We start from the raw sequence: 23,510 nt of genomic DNA on the forward strand, positions 1-23,510 counted from the left end.
GTTTTTTAGCTCTTGCCATGCAATATGTAAAGCACGATACACTCCATGCTACCACTTGTTTTCTTCCTAATACAGTCAAAAAAGAAACTGTCTCTTCCACTTTCTTCAAATTCACTGTACTCTAACAACAATACTGTTTTTCAATCTGTTCCGAGGAAAAATGTCTTCAGTATAGGTACTATGCAGAAAGAATGTGAAGCTCCTGAAGTGTTGAATAAATTGTGTTTCTCTTCCTGCAGCTTTCAGTGGGATCATAGATGGGCTGTGTTAGATCATTTTGATACTGTGCCACCACTGTAGTTGTAGCTTGAGTGTTCTGCTTGTAGGAAGAAAAGATCAGGATCCACGAGTGTGTGTGGAATAGAAGAAAGAAAGGGACAAGATGGGGAAACAACTAAGTAAGCTTTTTAGCCTGTCTTTATTAGCATTGAGGGATGCTAGTTCTTATTCTGTCCCACAGCTTAACTATGATATGTTAATGCTAGTCTTCAGCTACTTACTAACACCTAATGTAAAACCACCACAGGTTTCTCCAATTTTGTTCTTGTTCTTGCTTCTTTTAGTACTTGAATGGTCATTTAACAACTTCTGAAGTGGCAGATGAATGCTATGGAAGCTGAGAAAATTCTGAGCAAAACCAACTAATTTTCTAATGCAAGGGAACTGAAAATAGTTTTGACTGTACAGATCAGATATAAATATAGAGCTGAAGAAAAACCTACTGTGTTGTGCTGACACTTGAGGGTGACATAGACTATGAATTTCAGGCCAAGTGCCCTGAGATCTGGGACATCTCCGGAATGATAAAGCCGCATTTTTAAAGCAATAGTCTCATACTGCGTTCCTGCTAATATTTACAACAACCTACACTTTGTTTTCTGTAGCCCAGAGTTACAGTAGCGTTTAAAAGTAATTTCTATAGATTTTTTTTCTTAGAGGGAAAAAGAGCAATTGGTCTTATTTCAAACTTAGACTTGTCATATTACTTGATAGTTTTTATTTCTCCTCTATAACAACAACTCTTGTAGTATAAAAATGCTATGTGAAATTGAGCTTTCTTAAGAAAAAAGGGAGGAATTTATAGTTGCCTAACTGCGGGGATAATTTGGAAGGCATAGGCATTACAGGGGATATTTGTGCTGTCTCATTTGGAAGCTCCAAACAAGGTATTTCACACTGATGATTCAGCAGGGATTCCAGACCTGCAGGGACCAAAGGCATGCAGTGCCAGTCTTCATTTTAGCTGTCAGCAGTTAGATGAATGAGTATCTTCCCAAGATTCGAAAACCAAGAGATATTTGTCTCCCATTCTGCCTGCCCCGCCCAACCCCCCAAAAAAAACCCCACCCAACAAAAAAAAACCAAACACCAAAAAAGCAAAACAACAAACCAATTGAATGCTGTGGTTAGTAAAACTTTAATGAGAAAACATCTGGATGATGATCACAAAATCTGGCAGCAGTTTGATTCTTATTCCTTAGATTGTTGCTTTTGAGTTTATTTGACAACACTGACAATCTAGGTCTGATTTTTCAACCCTGTTTCTTTTTCAGCCTTTTTGTCATCTGAAATCGTTCTCACCAAGAAATACTGGTGAGATCTCCAAGATTATAAAAAAAGATATTGTTTACTTCATTATTTACAGTCAATTTTATTAGACGCTACCTCTTCTCTGATCTTCCTGACCGATACTGTCATAGAGATTTGGCATTTATTCACCTTCCAGACCTCTGAGTGTGTAGCTCCAAAACAGAAGAACAGACATTTTGATACTGCTTTACAGGGATAATTGACCAAGAATGGATTGATGTGTTTGTTGTTTTGTTTTGTTTTGCTTTTTCTTCTGGAATTTGTTCTTCCCAAGCATATTGGCATGTGAAGTAACTCCTGAATTACATCTGCTCTATGCAGTATTTCTATAATGGCTTTACTGTAGGCAGTTTCTTAGTAGTGTGGTATAACCTTATGCCCATAGCAGAATAACTTGCAGGTATAATACAGAAAATATTTATTTCTGACTGTTTTCTATGGAATGAAAAATTTCCCCTTTGAAGGATGCAAATTTCTGTAATGAATCTACATACATAGGATAATACATAAAAGCTCCTGAATTCTAAATCTTACATCAGTTGTTTGGAATTTTATTTTTTTTTTTTATTTGCTGAACTAGAAGCAAAATCTAGAACCAATAAATACTAAATGGCAGTAGGATCAACCTTAACTGACAATGTTTGTGTTCTCTTAACAGAATCTGGTTCTGCAATTACTGCTTCCTGTGTTGGTTTGGGGAATTCTACAACACCTCCACCTGGGCAGGCAGGAAAACCAGTGCCAGGATACAATGGTAAGACTGTCCTAAACATCCTACTAGAAAAGGGTGTTATGTTCCTGAGTAAGCAGTCTTTAATTTTCATACCTCATAGGGAAAGGAAATTATAGCCTTACTACTAACACATTTTCCTCCTCCCTGTAACGGGAAGCTCTGCTCTTTTGTGTGTTGTGGAATATGATTATAAATAATGAAATAATACAGAGTTATGTTCAAGAAAATTGGTAAACTACACCCACCTTTGTTACATGAAAGGGTGCTAAAGAAGTTTTTCCACCCTAAGTATCCTGCAGCACAGTCCCTGGCTTTTAAGTCCAATAGGGTAATTTATTTGAGTGGTACAGTGGTAGAAACCGCTCAGGTTGGGTGCTTCTGGGGAGGGTCCCTGAACAAAGAAACTCCCGGGAAATTATACCTTTACAATCTAAATTCTCCACCTCTCTTGTGACAGTTCCAACCAGTAGTAATATTAGGGTCTGGGGTCGTCTTGCTCTTCATTGGGTCTCTTCATTGTCCCTAGGCAGACAGTTTCTTATTTCTTATCTAAGAAGTGGCTTCTACTGCTTCTACTGATGAGTGTAGCAGCCTTCCTTGCTTCCTTATCTTCCAGCCCCAACAGGCTCGAGGCCCACTTTCACAGAATTAGGTAAAAATTTGACATACCTGGGTGAAAGTTCACAGCTTGTGGCCTAAGGCTTTAGCAAATGTAGCTACTAACGCTAAGCAGTTAACTCCAGACAGTTTCAGTGCCGTTTTCCTTAACAAGGGCTAGCGCATACTGCTACACTGGATATAGCAAAGATATGAAAAATATACTGTCCTTTAAGGCTTTATCTACAGTTGCACTGCTTTAACTGAGAGCAGCAGTAGAATTTGTATTGCAAGTCAGGAAGAAAATGTTAGTAAAAACCATCAGCAAAAGAGGAAATTATAACTAGACAAATAATAGCGGTAACTTGCACTCGGAGTGTTCTGTTATACCTGTATTTTCAATTTTCAGAGTCTAAATAGTTTTGATTTGGGAGAAGCACATTGAATAATTATGTCTCAGAGACACAGTGATTAGATTTTCTTTTGGCCCTACAGTTTTATATAAGAAGTATTCTGAAGTGCATAAAGAACATTCTTACTGCGGTCTGTGTCTTCCACAAATACATCACAGTGAGATAACAAGCAGCTTGGCCAGGATATACCTCTTCTATTTGAACTCATCCAATACTTTTTAAAAGAAAATCAAAGTACTTTTTCTACCTTTTTGTACAGGTATATGAACTCACATATTTGAGAGAGTTGTTAAGCACGTTATCTTGAAGTACTTGTGGAGCATTTTTATTTACAGCTGGGATAAATAGTAGGCTACGGACCAACTTTAAAAGGATGAGCACTTACTATCTGGAAGGTACTTGCATGCAGAAGGTGCAGCCAGACAATTAAGATTGCAAAACTATTTTCATACCTGGGAACCCTGATTTTAACAGAGTTTTCAAGAATTACTTGAAGTCAGAAAAATAGTTACTTCAGAGATCAAACCATCTTCAGGAGAGGCTCTCACATCATTGGGCAGAAAGAACCAAGCTGCTTTTTCTTCTAATACATACAAGTGGAAGTGAACATTAAAGAAAAAAACCCCACATTTTTAGCAGCTCTGGGTTTTAGTGTTCAGTTATGGCATGAAAACAAGCAATAGCTTAAAACCGACACTGAAACAAACCCATGAAGTTTGTCCAGAGTTGTAATAAACAGGGAAGAGTGGAAGAGTGTAATTTTATCACACATGCTATCAAATGATAGTCAGGCCTAGAACAAAGTATTAGTAAGAATATAAAAATTTCCTCTCAGTTTTTTTAGAACATTGGGGCTAGTGTAAGTAAAGAATTTCTTCACATAGACTGAAGGAAATGTCTTTAGCATGCCTTAAAAGGGAAACATAAAATAAGCACTAAAAGTCACTGAAGATTTATGAAAAAACTTTACCTCTTTCAGTCTTTGGTTTGAGGCCAGTTATGTCCTGTAATGCAGCCATTCATGAAATAGTGCATCTTGAAATTACTCTATACTGGCAGCTGTCATGCTGTCACCCACTTTGGTTTTGATGTTGGTTTATTGCTCTTACTATGTTAATTAAAAGAGATCCCTATGCCATAGAAGATAGATGCTGTATTTTTAAATTATACATGCAAGTCTTAATGGTTTGGGCACTGCTGAAGTTATGTTGTATTTACGCTGCAATACAAATAGAAAGTTACAGAATCTATTTTTTTTTAAAATACAGCCAGTTTTTTTCCTGTCACAGTATTGCTCAGATAAACTGATTTCTTTGCTGATTTTTTAGAATGTAAAGAATAAAAGCAGCATTTAGCTATGATAACAAAGTGCAGTGGCACAAATTGCATTTAAAAGTGAATCAAGATACCATATTAATTTCTGATTCTGTTGCCTTAAATCAGACGTTATATTATGTTTTCCTTTTGATCTACTTGAACACTTTTCAGATCATTTCATTGCATTGTTTTCAAACTGATGCAAGTCCCACATTTTGAAGAATTAAGTCAGTTCTTCGGTAATTCAGGAGTGAGCAGTGTGTCTCCCTTCCCCAAATTTTTGTACATTGAATACACTGCTTGCAGGGAGGAGGATACATGCTGGAATTGCTACCCTGATAAAACAGTTACAATAAACTGATTAGATTTACTTTAGTATCATAAAAATAGGAAAAAATAGGAGAGAAAGCTTTGAAAGCTACATGTGAGTAGGTCTTTTTCGTTGTGTGTTCTGAGCCATAATTCTCCAAATCTAATGGTGCTATGTTCTTCGCTATCTAAAAATATATTAAAAAAAATGTGTTTACAGTTTATAAACGGAATTTATATATGCTTTCTTGTTGTTTTTCATAAGTGTCTTCTGTATGTCCATTCATCGTTTCAGTTTCCTATCCCAGTTGTTCTGTCACTGGTATATTGCCATTCCGAAGTGTGACTTCAGTTGATAGCCATGAAGAGAAACGCTGTCCTTCACCTAAAAATACACTTCTTAACAGGAGTTCTCTTCCTATATTACTTTTTTACAGTGATGATTCTGGATGAAAATAAGGAACCAGTGAAGGTGAAGACTTTGGGAAATATTGTGGTAAAGTAAGCAAACTAAGTATCTTACAGTTAAGAGAAACTCCCTACATGCATTGATTGTCTTTTAACGGAAGACTTTTCTGATTTTATATATATATATGTATAAAACAGTAATTGAAGTAGTGAGGGTTGAAAAGCACGACTGTCTCTGATATTGATACCAAACTGCCGTAACTTTTAATGTCCATTAATGCTGGAAAGTTGCAGATGAAATTGTGTGCGTGTATGAGTGTGGATTGCTGGTTTTTTGCTTAGGCTACAGCAGAGTTTACAATTTTCTTAATTACCAGCTCGTTGAACAGGATGAAGCCTTCCTGTTGTGATGTGTGAGCAAGATACTGAATCATTCTCTTCACTGTTTTGTCTTTCAGTTTCGTGAAATAGTAGAGCAGTGCAGATTGACATGCGTTGTCTGTGATGCTGCCTATTTCACTACCTTGTAATCCCAACTGATGCACATTTTTAGAGGGAGAATGTATATTTTCTGTTTTCTGTAAAAACAGCAAGATGTCTCTGCGTGTGCTTTGCATGAAATGGTGTTCTGTTATGGTAGTACTTTGAAAAAATACATACAGTAAAAGACTCCAGAAAAAAAAAAAAAAGGAAGAAAGAAAGAACCCCTGCTGTACGCATCATGTAGGTGATTTTTATTACCATTTGCCAGATTCCTGTCAGATGAATTCCCTAAGCTTTTAATATTCTTTTTGAAAGTACATCTTTCTCAGCACCTTTTGTCTAGATAAAGGGGCCTCTGTTTGGATAGCACTGTGAGCATCACTTACGTTTATCTTGCCTTCTGCAGTCTCACTGTTGCCAGAACCTTTCCTTGCTTCAGTAAAGCTTGATAGGCTGCAGCTCCCCACAGCCCCTGCCAGCTCTGTGTTCTGGGTGTTTCATGGGCTTTTAGGCAAATGGCATTTTCCTTGGACAGATAACCTGCTTTGTGATTAACACTTTAGCTGTAGCTGCCTCAGTTTTCAGTCACAGAAAATACTTCACTTCTGAACCCTTCCTAACTGCCAGCAAATACAAGTCACAGATGCTTTCATTCACTTCTTTTGTGGGAAAATTTAGGGTGGTTGTGGTAACTCAGCCTTCGCTGCTTGCTTAAATGAATGGAAGGAAATATGAAGATTAGCATTAACCTTCAGTGAACTGAAATACTGTCAAAAGCCAAAGTGTTGGGACAGATGTCCCAATTGTGATGAGCTGTTGGAGAGGGAAGTTAGCTGAGGATTGGGGCAGTGGCCACGTGAGCTGAGGATGAGCCACGTAAGAGCTGCAGGCACTGGAGCATGCTGTGGGTGTGTGGCATGGGAAATGCGGGCGGCTGGGCTGCAATGGCACTTGCTTGGGAGTTGGAGTTGCCAAGGGGTGGAGGTTTTTTGCTCAGCTCTACTACTGATCTAATGTAACCAGGCCACTGTGGAGAGACTAAGGTAGTGAGCATGACATGAAGTTACTGTACTGTGTGACACAGACGTGTGTTTTCAGGGTGAAGTCTGTACCCTGCCTGATTTTCAGCATCTTAGGCTACATCACCGGGACACACAGGCATGTGTTTAAGTGCACACACAATCTCCCCTGAATCAGCAGGCTCATATTTAGATGTAGTTTTCATGTTACATGTTACACATGTAACATTGTACATTTCCATTGCCGAGTATGAATAATTAAAACTGCAGTATCAGTCACTCGGGTCACAGTGGAGGGCTATCTCTCAAAACTCTCACCTCTGTAGTATCTGATGCCATACTAAAATGTAGTCGTGTAATCAATGGAGAGAGAGAAAGGTATTTTGTATGAAAATCAATATTAGCTGTCTTAAGCATTCAGCTAGGATGGATTAAATTGCCTTCCAGACGGGCTCGTGTCTCTGCAGTGACTGCAGGGGTGACAGGGCTGGCCTAGGGTGGGTACTTAGCCTTATCTGCCAAAGGAGAAGTGAAATGAACTCCACCTTCACCAATTCTGCCAAACAGACTGAATTATATCTACTAACAAGTAATGTTGGTAGACATGTGCATACATTCCTGAGCCATTTCTGTCTTTATCTTTAAATGGCACTCAGGAGTATATATTGCTATATTAGAAGATCTTCTTTGGGGTTATTGTCAAACTCTTAAGGCCAGAATTTATCTTCCCCAATGTGGCTCCGCGTTTAGGCATTTATCTTAAGGGATTATAAATGTGTTTATACATTGATTTTGATGTTGTTGTTGATGATGATTTTTTTTTTTATCTTGCCCAGCATGACTTTTGCTGCAGTCGAATAAATAGATGGGCGAAAAGAGGGGCGTTTTGTTTTGTTTTGTTTCTTTGCATTGCATCACTCAAGAAGGAGTAATGGCACAGGGACAATATTGATTTATCATGTTCATGTTTATTGTAGTATCCATTCTAAAATGACTGGGGGCGGGGCGGTAGGGGGGAAAGAAATTACGTTGTAGCATTTAACATTGTCAATATGAAACCATTTCTGAGGTAGCTCAACTATCACCCCTCTTAAACATCCAGCCTTTTTTCTGACTTAACCTCTTGAGACAATAGGATCTCTTAAAATTCATTCCTCGCTTAACAAAAAAAAAACACAACAACAAACCCAGACCAAGTAAACAAGACAAAGGTATTGATGAGCTTTAGGAGGCCAGTTGTGGGTTTTTTAGCAGTTCTAATGATTGAAACTTTGGACTGTTAACAGAAGTTGGTTCACAGTGTCTAAACATTTTGTTCCAGGTTTCATTCTGGTAAGTGACAATTTGCTGCAGTGTTTAGTTGCTTTTTTTGGTCATAAAAACTTGTGGCCATTAGGTCAAGGCATCATTCAGCAGGTTTCTGCATGGTCAGACCCCTGAAAAATAGCGGGGATGATCCTTGTTACTACCAGTGTGTGTTTGTCACCCCAGGGACACGTCCCCATGCAGCCAGAAGAAAATGGAAGTCAGGATAGTTTTGACTTTTACTCAGCCATACACTCAGCAGCAAAATATGGTGTACCATTTCAGAAAAAAACACAGGTGTTTGCTTTATCTGCAGCATATGTGAGCTGAGAAATATTATTTGGTATTTATTGGAGAGGAGAATGGCTACACACTGCTCACAATAGCAGCTGTGCACAAGTGGTGTGCTGCTGCTTTTGATTATTTTTATCCCAGTCTAACTCCCAGCAGACTGTTGGGGGCTGCTTGAGACCTGCAGTGTTCATAAGTATAGTATTTAAAATATCTATTCTTAAAACAGATTTTTAAACTTTAATTTTATCCTGCAGGAGTCAAGTAGTGTACAACAGTAATTTTTATATCTAATTACTCCATCTTCCTGCTCTAAGTATGTTATTTTCTTCACTCATCTGCCAACTGATACCTCTTGTTTTTGTTGTTTTGTTTTTTTTTTTCTATATATAACCATCATCTATGCCCTTTGGAAAGATTTTTGCTGACAGGAATTCTCATATGGGTTAATTTACCCGGGCAATGCAATAACAGGTTTGACTTCACAAGTCTTTCAAGATAAAGTAATGAAAAGTAGTGTCACACTGTTTGTGACAAAAGGACAAGGGAAAATGAATATGACTGCAGCTCATGAGGGTGGGCTTCTAAATTTCCTTTTTTTTTTTTTTTTTTTTTTTTTTTAGCTAGAATCTTTGGGCATGAAAGATTCTGACAATTTATTCTGAAGTGAAAATAATAGCAGTGATGACCTCCATTTCCATTAGCAAGACCAGTCTGATTTAGTGATATATTTCTGCTTGCACTGTTCTGACTTGCCTGTAATTAATACAAACTTGAAAATGTGTGTATGTCTGTATGTGTAATCATGATTACCTGTGAGAATTTTCTAAGTTGTCTGTTCTCATAAGGAACATCAATAAAGAGAAATCCCATTTAAATTCCAGTGCAGTGGGAAACTCAGTTTTGCTTTTGTACATTGTAAGGATCGCAAACCCATTATGTTTATTTTATGAAGCAGTTGTCAGCACTGTCTCATTAGCTAGCATTATTCTTTATATTCACCTACAACAGCAAGAGAACTACATTTGCCTTACGCTCATTCTATCCAGGGAGTAATGCCTGCCAGTGAATTTCCTGCTAGATCCTAGTTACACTTGTGCTAGTGTTTGTATAGTTAATTTTGTACCATAATAATGGAGGTTTATGGGATAAGTATTTACAAATTTATTTTACCAATCTCCTCTGCACAGAATCACATAAATATTCTTGGGAATGTGGTGGTTTTCTTTGACACCTCTAGGTCAAACCTGGGTATCTATTTTAACCAAAAGTTATGGGATTGAGGCAGGATTTAGTAGATGGCATCTTTTAGCCTATGTTGTGTGGGAAGTCAGATTACATATAATGAAGAATCTGTGCAAAAGCTTTCTCTCCCTGCCAGCCTTCCACATATTTATCAACTTTGTCTTTTCCCTTTAAAAGTGGAACAGTGAGTAGGACTTCCAATGTGAGAGCAATTCAGCTATAGATGAGTTTTCTACCAAATCTCAGGCGGAGTACCTGTGAGTAGACATTTGAACTTTCTTCTAACCTTTTCCAAGCACTTCACTAGTTTTTAATGGATTTCTCTCTTCCCCACTAAACTATATTTTTTTCCCTGTAAAATCCACACTGAGACTAACTACTTTTGTGACCCCTTTCAGCTAACTAAAGTAGCATTTCACGCAGACTGATGAATGTTAGAGATCCTCTTCTCTTACCTCCTCTCCACCCTCTTTCCTGTGCTGTTGTCCCTGTTGTCTGAAAAAGCTTCCAGGTTCCAGATGGCTTTCAAACTTGCAATCAATTTTTTTTTAAGAGTAATGTTTATACACAGCACTACATAAATGCTAAGTAATAATATAGCTGCCAATCAAAATGATTTAGCTCTGTTCCAAGCCCAAACTCATTTAACAATGGCTTATACTTGCTTTGACTGGCTGTAATGAACAGCCTGTGAGTACCATTGTCTGCCATAAAATAAAAGGATGTCTTTTCTGAAACTCAGCAAGGTACCATCTCTAATAGTTTTTGACTTTCATTTGTACTTTCAGAAATTTGTTTTTCTGTGTAAATTATCTTTTGAGTGCTGTGTCTATAATTACTTTGTTCTGTCAGCAAGGAATTTTGATGAGTGGCATCCTGAAAGGATGTGACACATGGAGTTAGATTTTCTTGGGCTAAGCTAAAGATGGGCTGTTCTGTGATTTTCTATGTGATTTCATAAAATGGTCAGCCACCATTTTATGAAAAATAAATGAACTGTGAAAGAGTTCTTAAAAACCAGATAATGATTGTAATTTAAAATTCCCTAGCAGTAAACAGTTACTGTGGAAGTACTTCAGAGTTTTTGTGTAATGGTGCCAAGCTCACCTAATCTTAGTTTCTCCAATTTATAATGAAATTACATTCTTATCTTTATAAAATGTAACTAGAGTGGGTCTTTGTAAAATGAACCCATATAATTTACATAATTAATTACACAGTTTACCTGGTTTTCCTGATGCTGTTCTAAATGTATTCAACCTTGAAATGCAAAATGGGCCTGGAACTGTATTCCTGTAATTTTACAATCGTCATCTTAATTTCACTGGAGTAAACGGAGAATAGCATTATTTGTACTGCTGTTGCTGTGCTGGTGAAAAGTTGGCATGACTGAGCTCAAAATTCAGACCTATACATCTTTTTTGAAGTTTGAAATTCAAAGCTAAACTTTCTCACATTCACGTGTTTTGATTCAGCTCAGTGTAAGTTTTTCTCTCGAACCTCAACTTGGGTTTGAAATGGTGCCTGGTTTTTGCTAGTTAAACGGGATGAGTTGGCTGTAGTTAGCCTGCTCCAATATAGCTGGTACCACATTCATATTTTAGAAAAAGCTGGCAAGCTTGTCTTGAATTTGTGTTTCTTGAGGCTCTTGACTGTCCTCTCCAGAAAGAAGAAACAATGATGAGACAGAAGAAGCTACTAGAGTTATGACCACATGTAAAATCTAGGCAAGAATAGTGTAAGGGAGGGCTTGTCTTTGAATCGATAGCAGGTGCAGAGGCTCAGCACTGGTTGGTTTGTGGCTTGGCATGCAGGATGAGAGAGGGAAAAGTTAACGGGTAGCTAGAGAAATACAGTAAATATGTCCCAAAGGGAAACCAAACAAAGCAACTTCTTTGTATATTGTGAAAATGATGATGAAGGAACCTACCTCCTCCTGTCTTGGTCTTCTGTGGTCCTGTTGCTTATGAAATGGAAGCAGGAGCATCTCTGGGGCGATCATGCTTACTTTCTTGTACCTGGCACTTTTTGGTCAATGTATCCTCTGAATAAAAAGAACCCCAAAAGACCTTGACAACTCAGTGTTTGGACAAAGAGGCAACAGTTTTTAAATATAGAACCTTTGTAGGTGTGTGTTATAGAACTTTTGTAGGTGTGTGTTATGTTTCCTAGGGAGAACAGACCCAAACCAAACATCTCAAAATGTTCCATTTTTATGGAGGGGCTGAGAAAAGGAAGAAATGTTTTCTTCCAGATTGCTGCTGTTTTCTGACTGTCTCATTTTTACTCTTGTGGCTCCTTGCACATAATTATGATCCAGTTCAGCTCCCATTGGAATTCATGGCAGCATTCCCACTGACAGCAGCAGCATGGAGGTATTCTTGGCTCTGGGTATTTTCATTCTGATGTCCTGGCAAAATTGCAATACATGTAATTATGTTCTGGCAAGCTGAATTCTACCTTTATTAATTTTATTAATTATTTGTCTTTGCACAGCACCTAGAAATTCTATTCGGTCACAATGCTAAGAACTTCATTGTTGTTGAAGAATTGTATGTGCCGATTGCTTTGGAATTATTTTTCCTGAAAGATGGATACATGGAAGACAGCATTCAGTTTTTGCTTAGTGGGTGGAATGCAGTCCTAACTGCAAGTAATTTTTTACAGAGAGTCATGGAAGTGCATTTTCAGATTGTGTTGGTATTGTGCTATGATTTGCACCGTAGCTGTATCTGTGGCAGCCAGTAGTTTAGCAGTCTGGTTTTCATAGACTCTTGAAATATGCACTGTGGATGTACTTACCAATGCAATTTTCCTTTAAAGAAACAAAAGACAAAAGCTACCCTCCCTAAAAAAAAACAAAACAAAACCAACCAAACACAAACAAAACCAAATGGTGGGAGCAGAGATTTTTGGTGATATGTTACATACTTCTGTGTTAGGATTTCTAAACCATTACAGTTGCAGAAAGGAAAATGCTTTTCTGATTTCAGCAATAAAATTGGTTTTTCTATTTAATGACTAACTGCAAAGTACTGTGGATAGAGGACTTCATCAATACGAATTGTCCCTTCTCTCCCATCACAAGGATGTTTCAGACTGGTAAATATATTTAAAGTGCAAAATTTGCAGTGACGTAAGCTTTTGTAAGTTGTTGTGTTATTAGCAACCAGGCAACAACTATAGTAACTACCATTGTCTAGTAGTTTTTCTTGAATCTAAACAAGAGATTTTTCTTTTAAACTTATACATGCACAAATACTAGGATCAATATATTGGTTTTCTAACTTGTTTTTCCAAGAGAATTTCTCTGCAGGTCATGTTTATGTACCGCAGAGATTCTTACTAAGCTTGCAAGGTTTAAAAAAGGCCAGTGAATTCTCTCCAGATGGGCAGAAGCTAAGCTGCCCTGCTGAAGCCAGGGTGACTACCTGGGAAGTGTTTTGGCATTTCTGGCCTTACCTTAACCATACTTTTAGGGAATGTGATTTATGGCATGTGTTGAGTCAGAATCCTCAGAGAAAGTAGTAGTATTTGTAGTGGTGTATTCTGTTATGCTAGTCGAGCTGAATTAAGCTGAAAAAAACTGGGATTCTAAAAAAAACATGGATTTGAATCTGTACTAGATTACATGGCCTTTTAACATGACTTGTACTATTTATACCATATTTAGATTAAAAAAAAAAAAGTTTGTGTCTGTATTTATATATATATAACTCTTTGTAAATGTAGTGTTGGGAATGTACATGTCACTGAGCTGGTAGCACCTGTTCTTGTGACCTGAACATCATAGGAGACTTACAATGATACCAGTGTGGCAATGCTATGGAGGGCTGTTTCACTGCTAGAGGTGTTGCCTTCTGGTGTCACAGAGACACTATCAGAGTAGAAAATAAAATACCCCTGGCTAAAGATTTGCTGGTTAGGAATGCAGGCATATGCTACTAAAATGTGTATGAGGCATTTCTGGTTTTGTCTGTATAAAAGATCATGCAAGCAAGCATATTCTTTCTCTGTTACTAGGGTTAATCTTCATAAAACTTGTGTTGATATGCCCAAATATATATCTCTTAGGAAGTTCAAGTAAGCTGTGCTTAACCCTGTCAGGGCTTTGAATGGAGAAACAACCACTTCTTTGTTAGCTGAGACTTCTGTAGCTTCTCCTCTTTCAGCAGGTTTGTATGGGAAGTGTCCCATATTTTGTCATGCCTGTATTGTGGACTGAAGAATGAGTGTATGGTACACATTGAAAACTCAACTAATAAGGCAATACAGAGTTTTGCAGCTTCACCTGAAAAAATAAAAATAAGTTATTGTAGAAAGTTCTAGAAGTGATAGACTTTCAAACAACTCCTCCAATAATTCCAGTAATGTTATACACAATCTAAATAAAAAAGTATTTTTATTCAGATTCTCATGACTGAAGTAATTTGACTTATATCTTTTTACAGAAACTGAAGTTCTGTGTGTCTGATAATTCAATTCATATGTCTATGCATGTGTGAATGTGTACATGTGTTAGTGAGATACTGTTGTGGTTTGACCCTGGCTGGCAAGTACCACAGAGCTGCTTGCTCACTCCCCACAGCCCCCACTAGTGGGATGGGGAGGAGAATCAGGTAAAACTCGTGGGTTGAGATAAGAACTTTTTTAATAATTAAAATACAGTAATAATGATTCTAATGAAAAGGAGAGAGAGGGAGAGAGGAATGAAACCCAAAATAAAAGAAACAATTGATGCACAATCGTTTCATGTGGAGCTGCTCACCACCCACCGACCAATGCCCAGCCAGTCTGTGAGCAGTGATGGGCAGGCCCCAGCCAGCTCCCCCTGTTTGTATACCAAGCTTGATGTTCTATGGTATGGAATATCCCTCTGGCTAGATTGGGTCAGCTGTCCTGGCTCTGCTCCCTCCTGGCTCCATGTGCCCCTGCTCACTGGCAGAGCATGGGGACCTTGCAAATGCCTTGATTTAGAGTAAGAACTATTTAGCAACAGCTAAAACATCAGGGTGCTGTTGTCATTCTAAATCCAAAACACAGCACTGTACCAGCTAGTAAAAAGGAAATTAACTCTACCCCAGCTGAAACAAGGACAGATACCTATAATATTGAAGTTGTCTGTATCATAGCATACATGCACACATTTCTGACAGATACTTAATCCTTGGAAATGTTGAAAGATGAATGCAGATAACATATTTATAGTATGCTATATAGTGTTTACTAGACCAAACATTATTTTACTGAATGCCAGAGGTGCTTATGTTGTATAAAAGGTATGGTCTGGAATCAGTTCAATGCTATATGCATGTGATCACAACAAATATATGGTATTTTTGGTCTGTTATCAGCATATTATTAAGCTGAACTCTTTTCTGACTGTATAGCCAACAATTATTTATCTGAATATAAAGTATGAACGGAGAGCGTGAATTATACCTATGTTTCTTACTACTTGCCTCTGCTCTTTTTAATTTAAGGTTGCCTTTGCCTCCTGGAGCATTCTCAGGTCTTTGGGAAAATCAGGAAACTTTCCAGAAGTTGTATTTCCAGAAATTTCCAGTAAGAATTATGAAATTGATTATATAAACTTTTCATAATCCTGCAGAACTGAATGATAGTAGATCTAAACTGCATAACATACAAAATTATCATGCATTATTTTCATGAGAGATCTTTGATATATGTGTTACACAATTAAAAATGTTTCAAGGTAAAAATTTCTTCATTCGTACTTTAAAGCTTTTGGGCATGCTGGGTTTTTTTATTTTTTCAGATCTGAAACAGAAGGCGGCAAACCTCAACCTTCTGAACCTAAAAGTTGTTTTATGTCATTTGATCTAATAAAAGATGTAAGCCTCACAACCTTAAACTATCACAGCTTCAAATAACGCTACTTCTGTTGATGTGCAGTCATTCTAACATAGTATTAGTCCAAAATATCCACTTGCCCACTGTGCATCTAATGCTCCTAACTGCATTAGTTTCCTTGTCAGATGAACTATCCAAGGACTGGCTTCCTTCTTTCCTTATAGAAATAGACAGATTGGTCCTATGTCAATGTCCAAAATAGAAGGTTTAATTCAATAAAAGTAAATAAGTGACTTGATAAGGCAGATTGGTTTTTTGTGTGCACTTGCATCATAATGATGATGATATATGTTGGGATCCAGCAAAAAAAAAAAACCAACCTTTAGGAACAATTGGACAACTGTTGTTATATTGTAGCAATTCCGTTCTCCTTAGGTGGATTCAGACAACATCCTTCTCCAGGCTGTCAGGGATCAAAGAAAGCAGAGTTGGAAAAAACTGAGGTTTATGTATTGTCTTATGTTCTGTTTTAACAAAGACTACAAAACCTTTCTGGAAAGGGAGCTGCACTGAATGACACTTATGACGTAAGAAGGGTGAAAAATATTACAGAACTAAAACTTTCAGGCACCAAAAGTGTGTTTCATTTGAAACAATCAATTTTGTTTGTTGGTTTCATGGGAAATGAATGGATGTTCCTAGTACTGTTTCTGAATTTATGTTTGGTTTTGTTGTGTTTAGGGATATTATGATACTATGGATGCAGGTTATATGGATGAAGATGGCTATTTATACGTCCTGTCTCGAGCGGATGATGTGATCAATGTTGCCGGACACAGAATTTCTGCAGGTGCAATTGAAGAGGTTAGCATTGCCTGAGTGAATTTACAAGAGTGAATGAAGAAAGCTAAGACTGAAAATCTCACAAAATCTCTCATTTTCTTTCTACTTTTTTTTGTTTGCATTTCCATTGGTGCTTTTAAGCGAAACAATTGTTTCAAGCCCTTCCTATTAAGGTGCTTTCCATAATAAATCTAGTCAATAATAAGGAGTTTGTTCCATGGGATTGATAAGACAGGAGTGATTTGACATTTGAAGGTGGAGTTAAGGGGCAATATGGTAGCATGGAAAGCATTCCTGTAAACTCTGATAACGTATTTATTTAGGAATACATTAAGATAATTTAGGGTCAGTGTGCCAAGCAGTTTCACCAGCTACTGTAGTTACTTAGGTGCAGAAGCTTTTATTCCTAAAATACAGGGTTTAGTTGTGTTTTTTTTAATTGCTTGTTGTTGGCTGAATTTATATAGACTGACACTCAGTGCTTTTTTGATTTAAAGAACGAAGTCAAAATTTCTTAGTGACTAAGTATCCTTTATTGGCAGCACTGGATGCACGGGGGATCCTTCCGCCTAATGTGCACCCAGCACTGCCAATAAAGGATACTTAGTCACTAAGAAATTTTGACTTCGTTCTTTAAATCAATCTGGCGACCCAGGTGGGACACTTCTCTGCCGGGCTGTAGGACCCGCTGGGGATAGGACTCCCCAGGGTACCCCCAGGATTTCCCAGAGGGGCTCCTTGACTCAACGGATCACTGCGGCGGCAGACAAGGACCCCATTGCTGTAAGTGACAGTATTCTTTATTTTGTTTTGTTTGGTTGGTAGACCGGTCATTTGGAACTGCCTGTAAGTCAAAAGTTAAACTTCTGCAGGGTGGTGTACACTTTTGTGGCTAGCACCTTAAGTGTACGTTTGGTTTTGTTTGATTTTGTTGGCATTCAGTTGCCATTTGGAGCCTGGCAAGTTTGCTTATAGGGCTTGTTTGGTACAGTCTCGCTTATTCCGGTTTTCTGACTTACGGAATGTGGAATTTGACTCTGTTTATAGCCAAAATCACAACAATATTCTTGGTAATAATAGTGGGTTCTTGGTGTTGCTGTAGAGAGATACCTGCATGCTGCATTTTGTAAGTGTTAAGTGTACTCTGTTAGTGTGAAGTGGGAAAATGGGAGGAAAACAAAGTGGTGGAGTTTTAAAGAAAAGCCCTTTTTGAGTCATTGAAAGGATATTGGAGGATCCGCTGGTGGAAATGTGAATAGGAAAACATTGATAAAATATTGTAATCAATGGTGGCCGCTTTATAAGCTGGAATGTGGAGAAAAGTGGCCTTTTAATTAATAATTATAAGGTTATTAATAATTGTTATACTCATTTATGCTGGAAATGTGAGAACATTTTTGTATTAATTTTATTATAAATGTTGGTATGTGGTTATTGTCTTGAACATCCGAGGGGTGAATGTGAACCTCTATATGTTTTAAAGTGTATATGGTGTAAAGAATTATTGTATGTATGGTGAGGACAAGAAACTGAATGCCCTAACTGTAAGGTTTGGATGCCTTGGGATAAGAGAGAAAGCTGTAAGTGAAATTAGAGTCGTCTGTGGCTGGGATAGGGATTGAGATAACAAAGTGGTGGAATAGTAAGAAGGAGTCTGTTGGGATGTGTCTTAAGTCACTGGAAGGAGATGGGGGGGCTGCCTGGGAGAAGTGTGAATAAGAGAACTTTGGTTAAGTACTGTAATCAGTGGTGGCCCCTGTATAAGTTGAGGGATGGAGAGACATGGCCCTTAAATGGGACACTGAATTATAATGTTTTATTACAGTAAATGTTATTCTTGAGGTGAGAGGAAAATGGGATGAAGTAATGTATGCTGATATGTTTCTGTGACAGGAGGAGTGTGGGATTAACACCACCTGATCTTTGATTATGGCTCTAGAAAAGGACAGGAAAAAAACCTAAAAAACAACTGAGACCTAAACTAGAAAGATGTTCTTGTTGAAATATTTGTGTACAAAAAAAAAAAAAAAAAGAAAAAAGAAAAAAAAAAAAAAGAGAGCTCAGGTTGTGGTTCCTTCTGTGGAGCAACCAGAATGAAACACGTTGTAAGATAAAAACTTGTACTAATGTATGTAAGATCTGAAGCAGGGGGTGGGTGGGGGGTGGAGAGTCAAAGACCGTGTGAAAGTGTTAAAGTATTGGAGTGAGTTTGTACAACCCCCCGTACCCCCTCGAAGGTGCGGCTGAGTCCTGCTGGACGCACGGCAGGGTGTTTGCTGTTCGCCCGCGAAGGCTGATACGTAAGAACACAGACTTAAAGCAACAAGTAACAGTTTTGCGTTCAGGGTAAGAAAGAGTTAAAACAGAAGCGCTGTTGCAGAGGCAGGCTTGTGTAACCTGCAGAGCAGGAAGAGCATCTCCTGCCCCCAATCCTCCCGATGGTGAGGAGGAGGGGGTTGCTGTTGCTGACGATTAAGCAGAAAGACCTGACAATGTCACCCCAATTGCTGCAGCATTTGCAGTACAACAGGACCGGTAACGGCCCCTTTGGGGCAGGCAGCGGGTCTGAGCAGAATAAAGGTGAATCTTTGATGGGGAAATTTCGATGTTTGAAAGTTGGTTGTGAATAGGACTGGATAAAGGTTCGAGTTGATTGTTACTAGGTAATTGTGATGTAGAAAAGTTGATAGAAGGAACAGGGAACTGTACAGAAGGTAAGAGAAGAAGAGCTGGGTATTGCTAAACTGGTAGAGGAGGCGAAGCAGAGACAGAGGAAAAATATCAGGCAGAAGTGAATGAGCATATTGTAGGGAAGGTGAACATTGGAAGCGAGATTGCCCTAAACTAAAGAACCAGCAAGGGGTTCTGGTGAACTAGGGACTAGGTAAAATGAGGTGGAATTTTTAGTGAATACAAAACCAACTTATTTGGTGTTAAACTTCAGTGAAAAGAATTTGTTACAGCTGTGGGGATTGCTGGCCACCAGGAAAACATCCTGAAACCTTTAAAGTACGAAAACAAATAAGAATGCCAAATTCACCAAAATCTTTGTTGGGATGAGATTTATTAGAACATCTAGACCTTTAAAGAAGGGTTTAATGAAAGAAAAGGTTTAATGAAACCAAAAAAAATGATCAATTAATTAAAATGTTGAGCTTATCTTTAATTCAACAGAAAAGTGAAAGAGAGGACCTCCCCGAAATAAAATAAATCTTTAACCAGGTATATCTGGAAATAAATTCCAGGTAAGGTGAAAAATGCCTTCCCTGTTACAGTAAAAATGATAAACAGGAGGCCTGCCTAGTTCAGGTAAAACACTATCCCGTGGTCAGCAGGGCTGTGGGGGTTATTGTCATAAAAAATAAAATAAAATACACTCTGTAGTAGTTCTACTGATGTAAATCTGTGTGTTTTACCATGACAGTGACTTGTTATGGGATGCCAGATGAAACTCTGCATTGACAACAAAGTACAAGGAATAAGGTTGGTCAAGTGCCTCCTGCCACAATCAAGGGCAAGACTGGGTTGGCCTCGGTGTTTGCCACCAAGAAGAATCTTGAGCTCTGCTGTTGGCTGCAACCCAGTAGGCGTTGAGCGGTGGGAACATATGCCATGCCAGACCTTGATGTGAGGAATGACCTCCTCCGTTATAAGAGGGTCATCCAGGAAGGAAGAGCATAAGATGACCCACTGAGGCACTGATTTGGAAATTGGAAACTGCCTGGCCAACCATGAGGCCAGACAAGTAGCAGAGGAGGTAGGAAAGGAGGAATTATCCTTAATACCAGATGGTAAAATCCAAACTATAAGTACAGATCAGGAGCCAAACTATTTTAAAGAAAACTTAAAGCTAATTCAGGACGTGAATGATAAAATAAATAAGTGGATTTATTTGAGGGATGGTCGTATAGTGGTACCATCCAATTTAATATGGACCAGAACCCTAACAGAATGTAATAAGATGCATTGGGGAGCTGATAATTTATATAAAAGTCTAAATCAGAAATTGATAGGGCGAAACTTGTATACTGTAATAAAACAGGTGACTCAGCAATGTGAATTGTGTTTGAAAATTAGCCAGGGCAACAGTGGCAAGCTGATTTTTCCAAACTCCCAAGGGGGGTACCAATATTTATTACATGAATGGACACCCCAACGTATCATACAGTATTATGCACCTGCAACTTGGAATCCTAATGAACTCATTAGTGGTGCTCGAGAACCTATCTACAATCTGAATAGTGTCATTCCTCTACAAGCTGTCTTGGAAATTATTACTAATCAAACAGCTAAAGCTCTTGATGTAAAATGCAATTTATCAACACAGGATGGTTCTCGATTACCTGCTAGCCGAAGAAGGAGGTGTTTGTGGTAAATTAAATGTTTCCAATTGTTGTTTGAAAATTGATGACAATGGTGAGTTAGTTAAACAAATCACATATCCAAACTTGGAAAGACTGGAACATTGACTTGTTTTCCTGGCTTCCCGGGAGCCCCTGGGTAAAACAAATTTTATTTTATTTGTTATGTGGATTAGCCACCTTATTGTTTTTGCCATGTGCTGTTCCATGTTTTATAAGATTAATTCAACATGTTATAACTAACATGCAATTTGCTACTATGGTTTCACCCAATGGTGTTAAACAAATTTGAGTAGTATTGCTAACAATATTAAATTATTAAAAATATTAAATTGCTAACAATTTAATAACAAACAAGAATCTGGAAATACTATTAACAATTCATATAACAGTGTAGGCTGATTAAAAATAAAAATAGAATAGCAAAGAAAGAAACCGCCAGAAAAGCGTAGATGAGGATATGGTAATGCCTTTTTCCACCTCCGCCATAAGTTCTTCATGTGACAGCAGAAAAACGCACCCTCTGCCTAAACAACAACAGGAAGGAAAAAAAAAGGTTTGTTCCCCTTTGTAATGAACCATATAGGTTAAACGTTTTGAGAACACTCACCATACAGAACGTTCAGAGGGGGCAATGTGCACTCCAGACCCTTTTTCCCTGGCAGGTGACGCGGTGGTCTGGTGGTGAGAAAACATTACATTGAAAACAGGGACCTGTCATTTGACCATAGTGCCATAAATGTTACCATTAACAGACTTACCGGAGTGATAAGGTCGGGAAATGGGTCTGGGACTTCATCTGGACACGCAGTAGCCATTTTTTATCACACGAATGATCCGTGTATACCTTTGAACATGCACATGCGCAATTTTAAACCCCACAGAATGTATTAGAAAAATCTGGAAAGTTCGCGCATGCAAAATCCTTATAGTCCGTCCAGTCATGATAGTGACGCATGTGAAAAAGGAATGTGTTAAGCAACTATAGTATTTGATTTTTGCTCTAAGTATTGGTTTAAGTTTTTTTTTATAGGTTACCCAACCCTTTTGATTTGATTTGAAAACCGTGTGTTAGGCACCCAATAAATTTAATGAACTCCTCGACAGCCAGTAAACAACAAATAACAATTTATTAACAAACATGAACTAGAAATTGGATAATGGAATAACAATCCAGCAAAGTCTCATGTAATGCAAAAAAACCCCAGACTACTTCGCTCGTGAATCCATCACAGTCCTGAATAATGTCGGGGTCCATCTGTTCCCTCCATGGTAGTCTGTGCCTGGTCCTTGGTATTTCTCTTCACAAATTGATGAAGATGAACAGAAACGAATAACAAGTCACATGGTAACTTTGCTGGAGATCAACATTTTCCTTTTGTTTATATAACAGTCTCTTGCACTCTCCTTTGATATCCCACGAGTTCCGCTATTCAGGACGAATTGCGAGGAGGAGATCGCACTCTTCTATACCGGCGTGACCAAAAGCACTCACAGAAACACATACTGATGGTTACTGTAGTCACGATAATGCAAAGGCTGAACAGCAAAACCGTGCAGAGTGTCATCTCCTGCTCCCATCTTTTCAAATGGTAAAGATTGTTTGTGGCGAGACAAACAAATTGTTCCGTGACCCTCCTAGTCGAGGTTCAGGCTAACACCCTGACCAAAGCTGCACAATGAAAAACACATGCGCAGCCACAAATTGGACCCAACCTTAAAGGGCCATGAAAATTTAAATGCCCAGCTCCTGATTCTTGATTCTTAACGACAGTTAAACAAGTATTGGGAACAAGGGCCAGAGGGTTAGATCAACCAATCCACTCCTTTTAAACCTGGTAACTATGTGTATATAAAGACTTTTTCAGGAAAACCTTTGGACGAAAAATGGGAAGGACCACTGCTGCATTCACATTGAGTTACATACACAAATGTAACTCAAGATGTGGAAGATGATCTAGACCTATTAGGTAAAATTGAAAAGGAAACAGAATCAATTCAAGAAGATAATGTCAGAAGGTTGGCTGGGGAAAATTTTTAACAAATTGGGATGGAATCTAAGCTCTTGGATACAATCTATAATCAAAACTTTGTTTCTGTTACTGATTGTCTTTCTGATGATCATGCTAATATATGCTTGTTTGAAGAAACAGTTTATCAATAGAATTGCAGTCAGTCGCATGATCATGAGAAAAGTACCAACCATTCCACCAAGATACAGTTCACCACCAAAATATGCTGAAACAACTGCTATGTAAATAATGTGAAAGTATTGAAATAACAATTTTCAACTCTTTCAAAGGGGGGAAATGTTACAGATTTGCTAAAATAATTTTAATAGAAATATAGAGGAATAAGAAATATATTCTAATGAAACTAGTAGTTGCACAACAAAAGCGGCTGTGAAATCCTCTGTACAGCCCTGTACCAAGGCTAAGAACTTATATTTACTCAAAGAATGTAGGTATAGTAATTAGGTCATGTAACCATAGTTTGTTGGAAATAATTAATGAAATAACTTATAAACAGGCCCCTTGTTAGAGAAACAGACTCCTCCTTTCATCAGTTATCTAGAGGGAGCGACTAAAAGAAACAAGCAGAAGAAACAGATGGTCGACAAGGACATAAATTAGCTCAGACTGATAAGAACACTGCAAACTTGCAAGACCATCAGATACCAGGCAAAAGGTGAAAAGTACACCATGAGGAAGACCTATGGCCTTCCTCCCAAAGACCACTGCCCACGTCCCAGAGACCCCTGCCCACAATTCTTGGAAGAATT

At 38.1% G+C, this 23,510-nt stretch overlaps 1 protein-coding gene across 2 annotated transcripts in view; it reads left to right on the plus strand.

Annotated features, from left to right (window-relative positions):
* Window positions 1-23,510, plus strand: part of ACSS3 (acyl-CoA synthetase short chain family member 3) — a 117,816-nt gene that overhangs the window by 88,723 nt on the left and 5,583 nt on the right. For both annotated transcript variants that reach the window (XM_080393266.1, XM_080393267.1), the window contains 4 exons: window positions 2,249-2,344; window positions 5,397-5,460; window positions 15,194-15,275; window positions 16,266-16,388. In XM_080393266.1, coding sequence (XP_080249392.1) covers window positions 2,249-2,344; window positions 5,397-5,460; window positions 15,194-15,275; window positions 16,266-16,388 — 365 coding nt within the window. The remainder of the gene's footprint in view (window positions 1-2,248; window positions 2,345-5,396; window positions 5,461-15,193; window positions 15,276-16,265; window positions 16,389-23,510) is intronic.

The sequence above is a fragment of the Falco punctatus genome, assembly GCF_963210335.1.
Source record: "Falco punctatus genome assembly, chromosome: 6".
NCBI classification, from domain to species: domain Eukaryota; kingdom Metazoa; phylum Chordata; class Aves; order Falconiformes; family Falconidae; genus Falco; species Falco punctatus.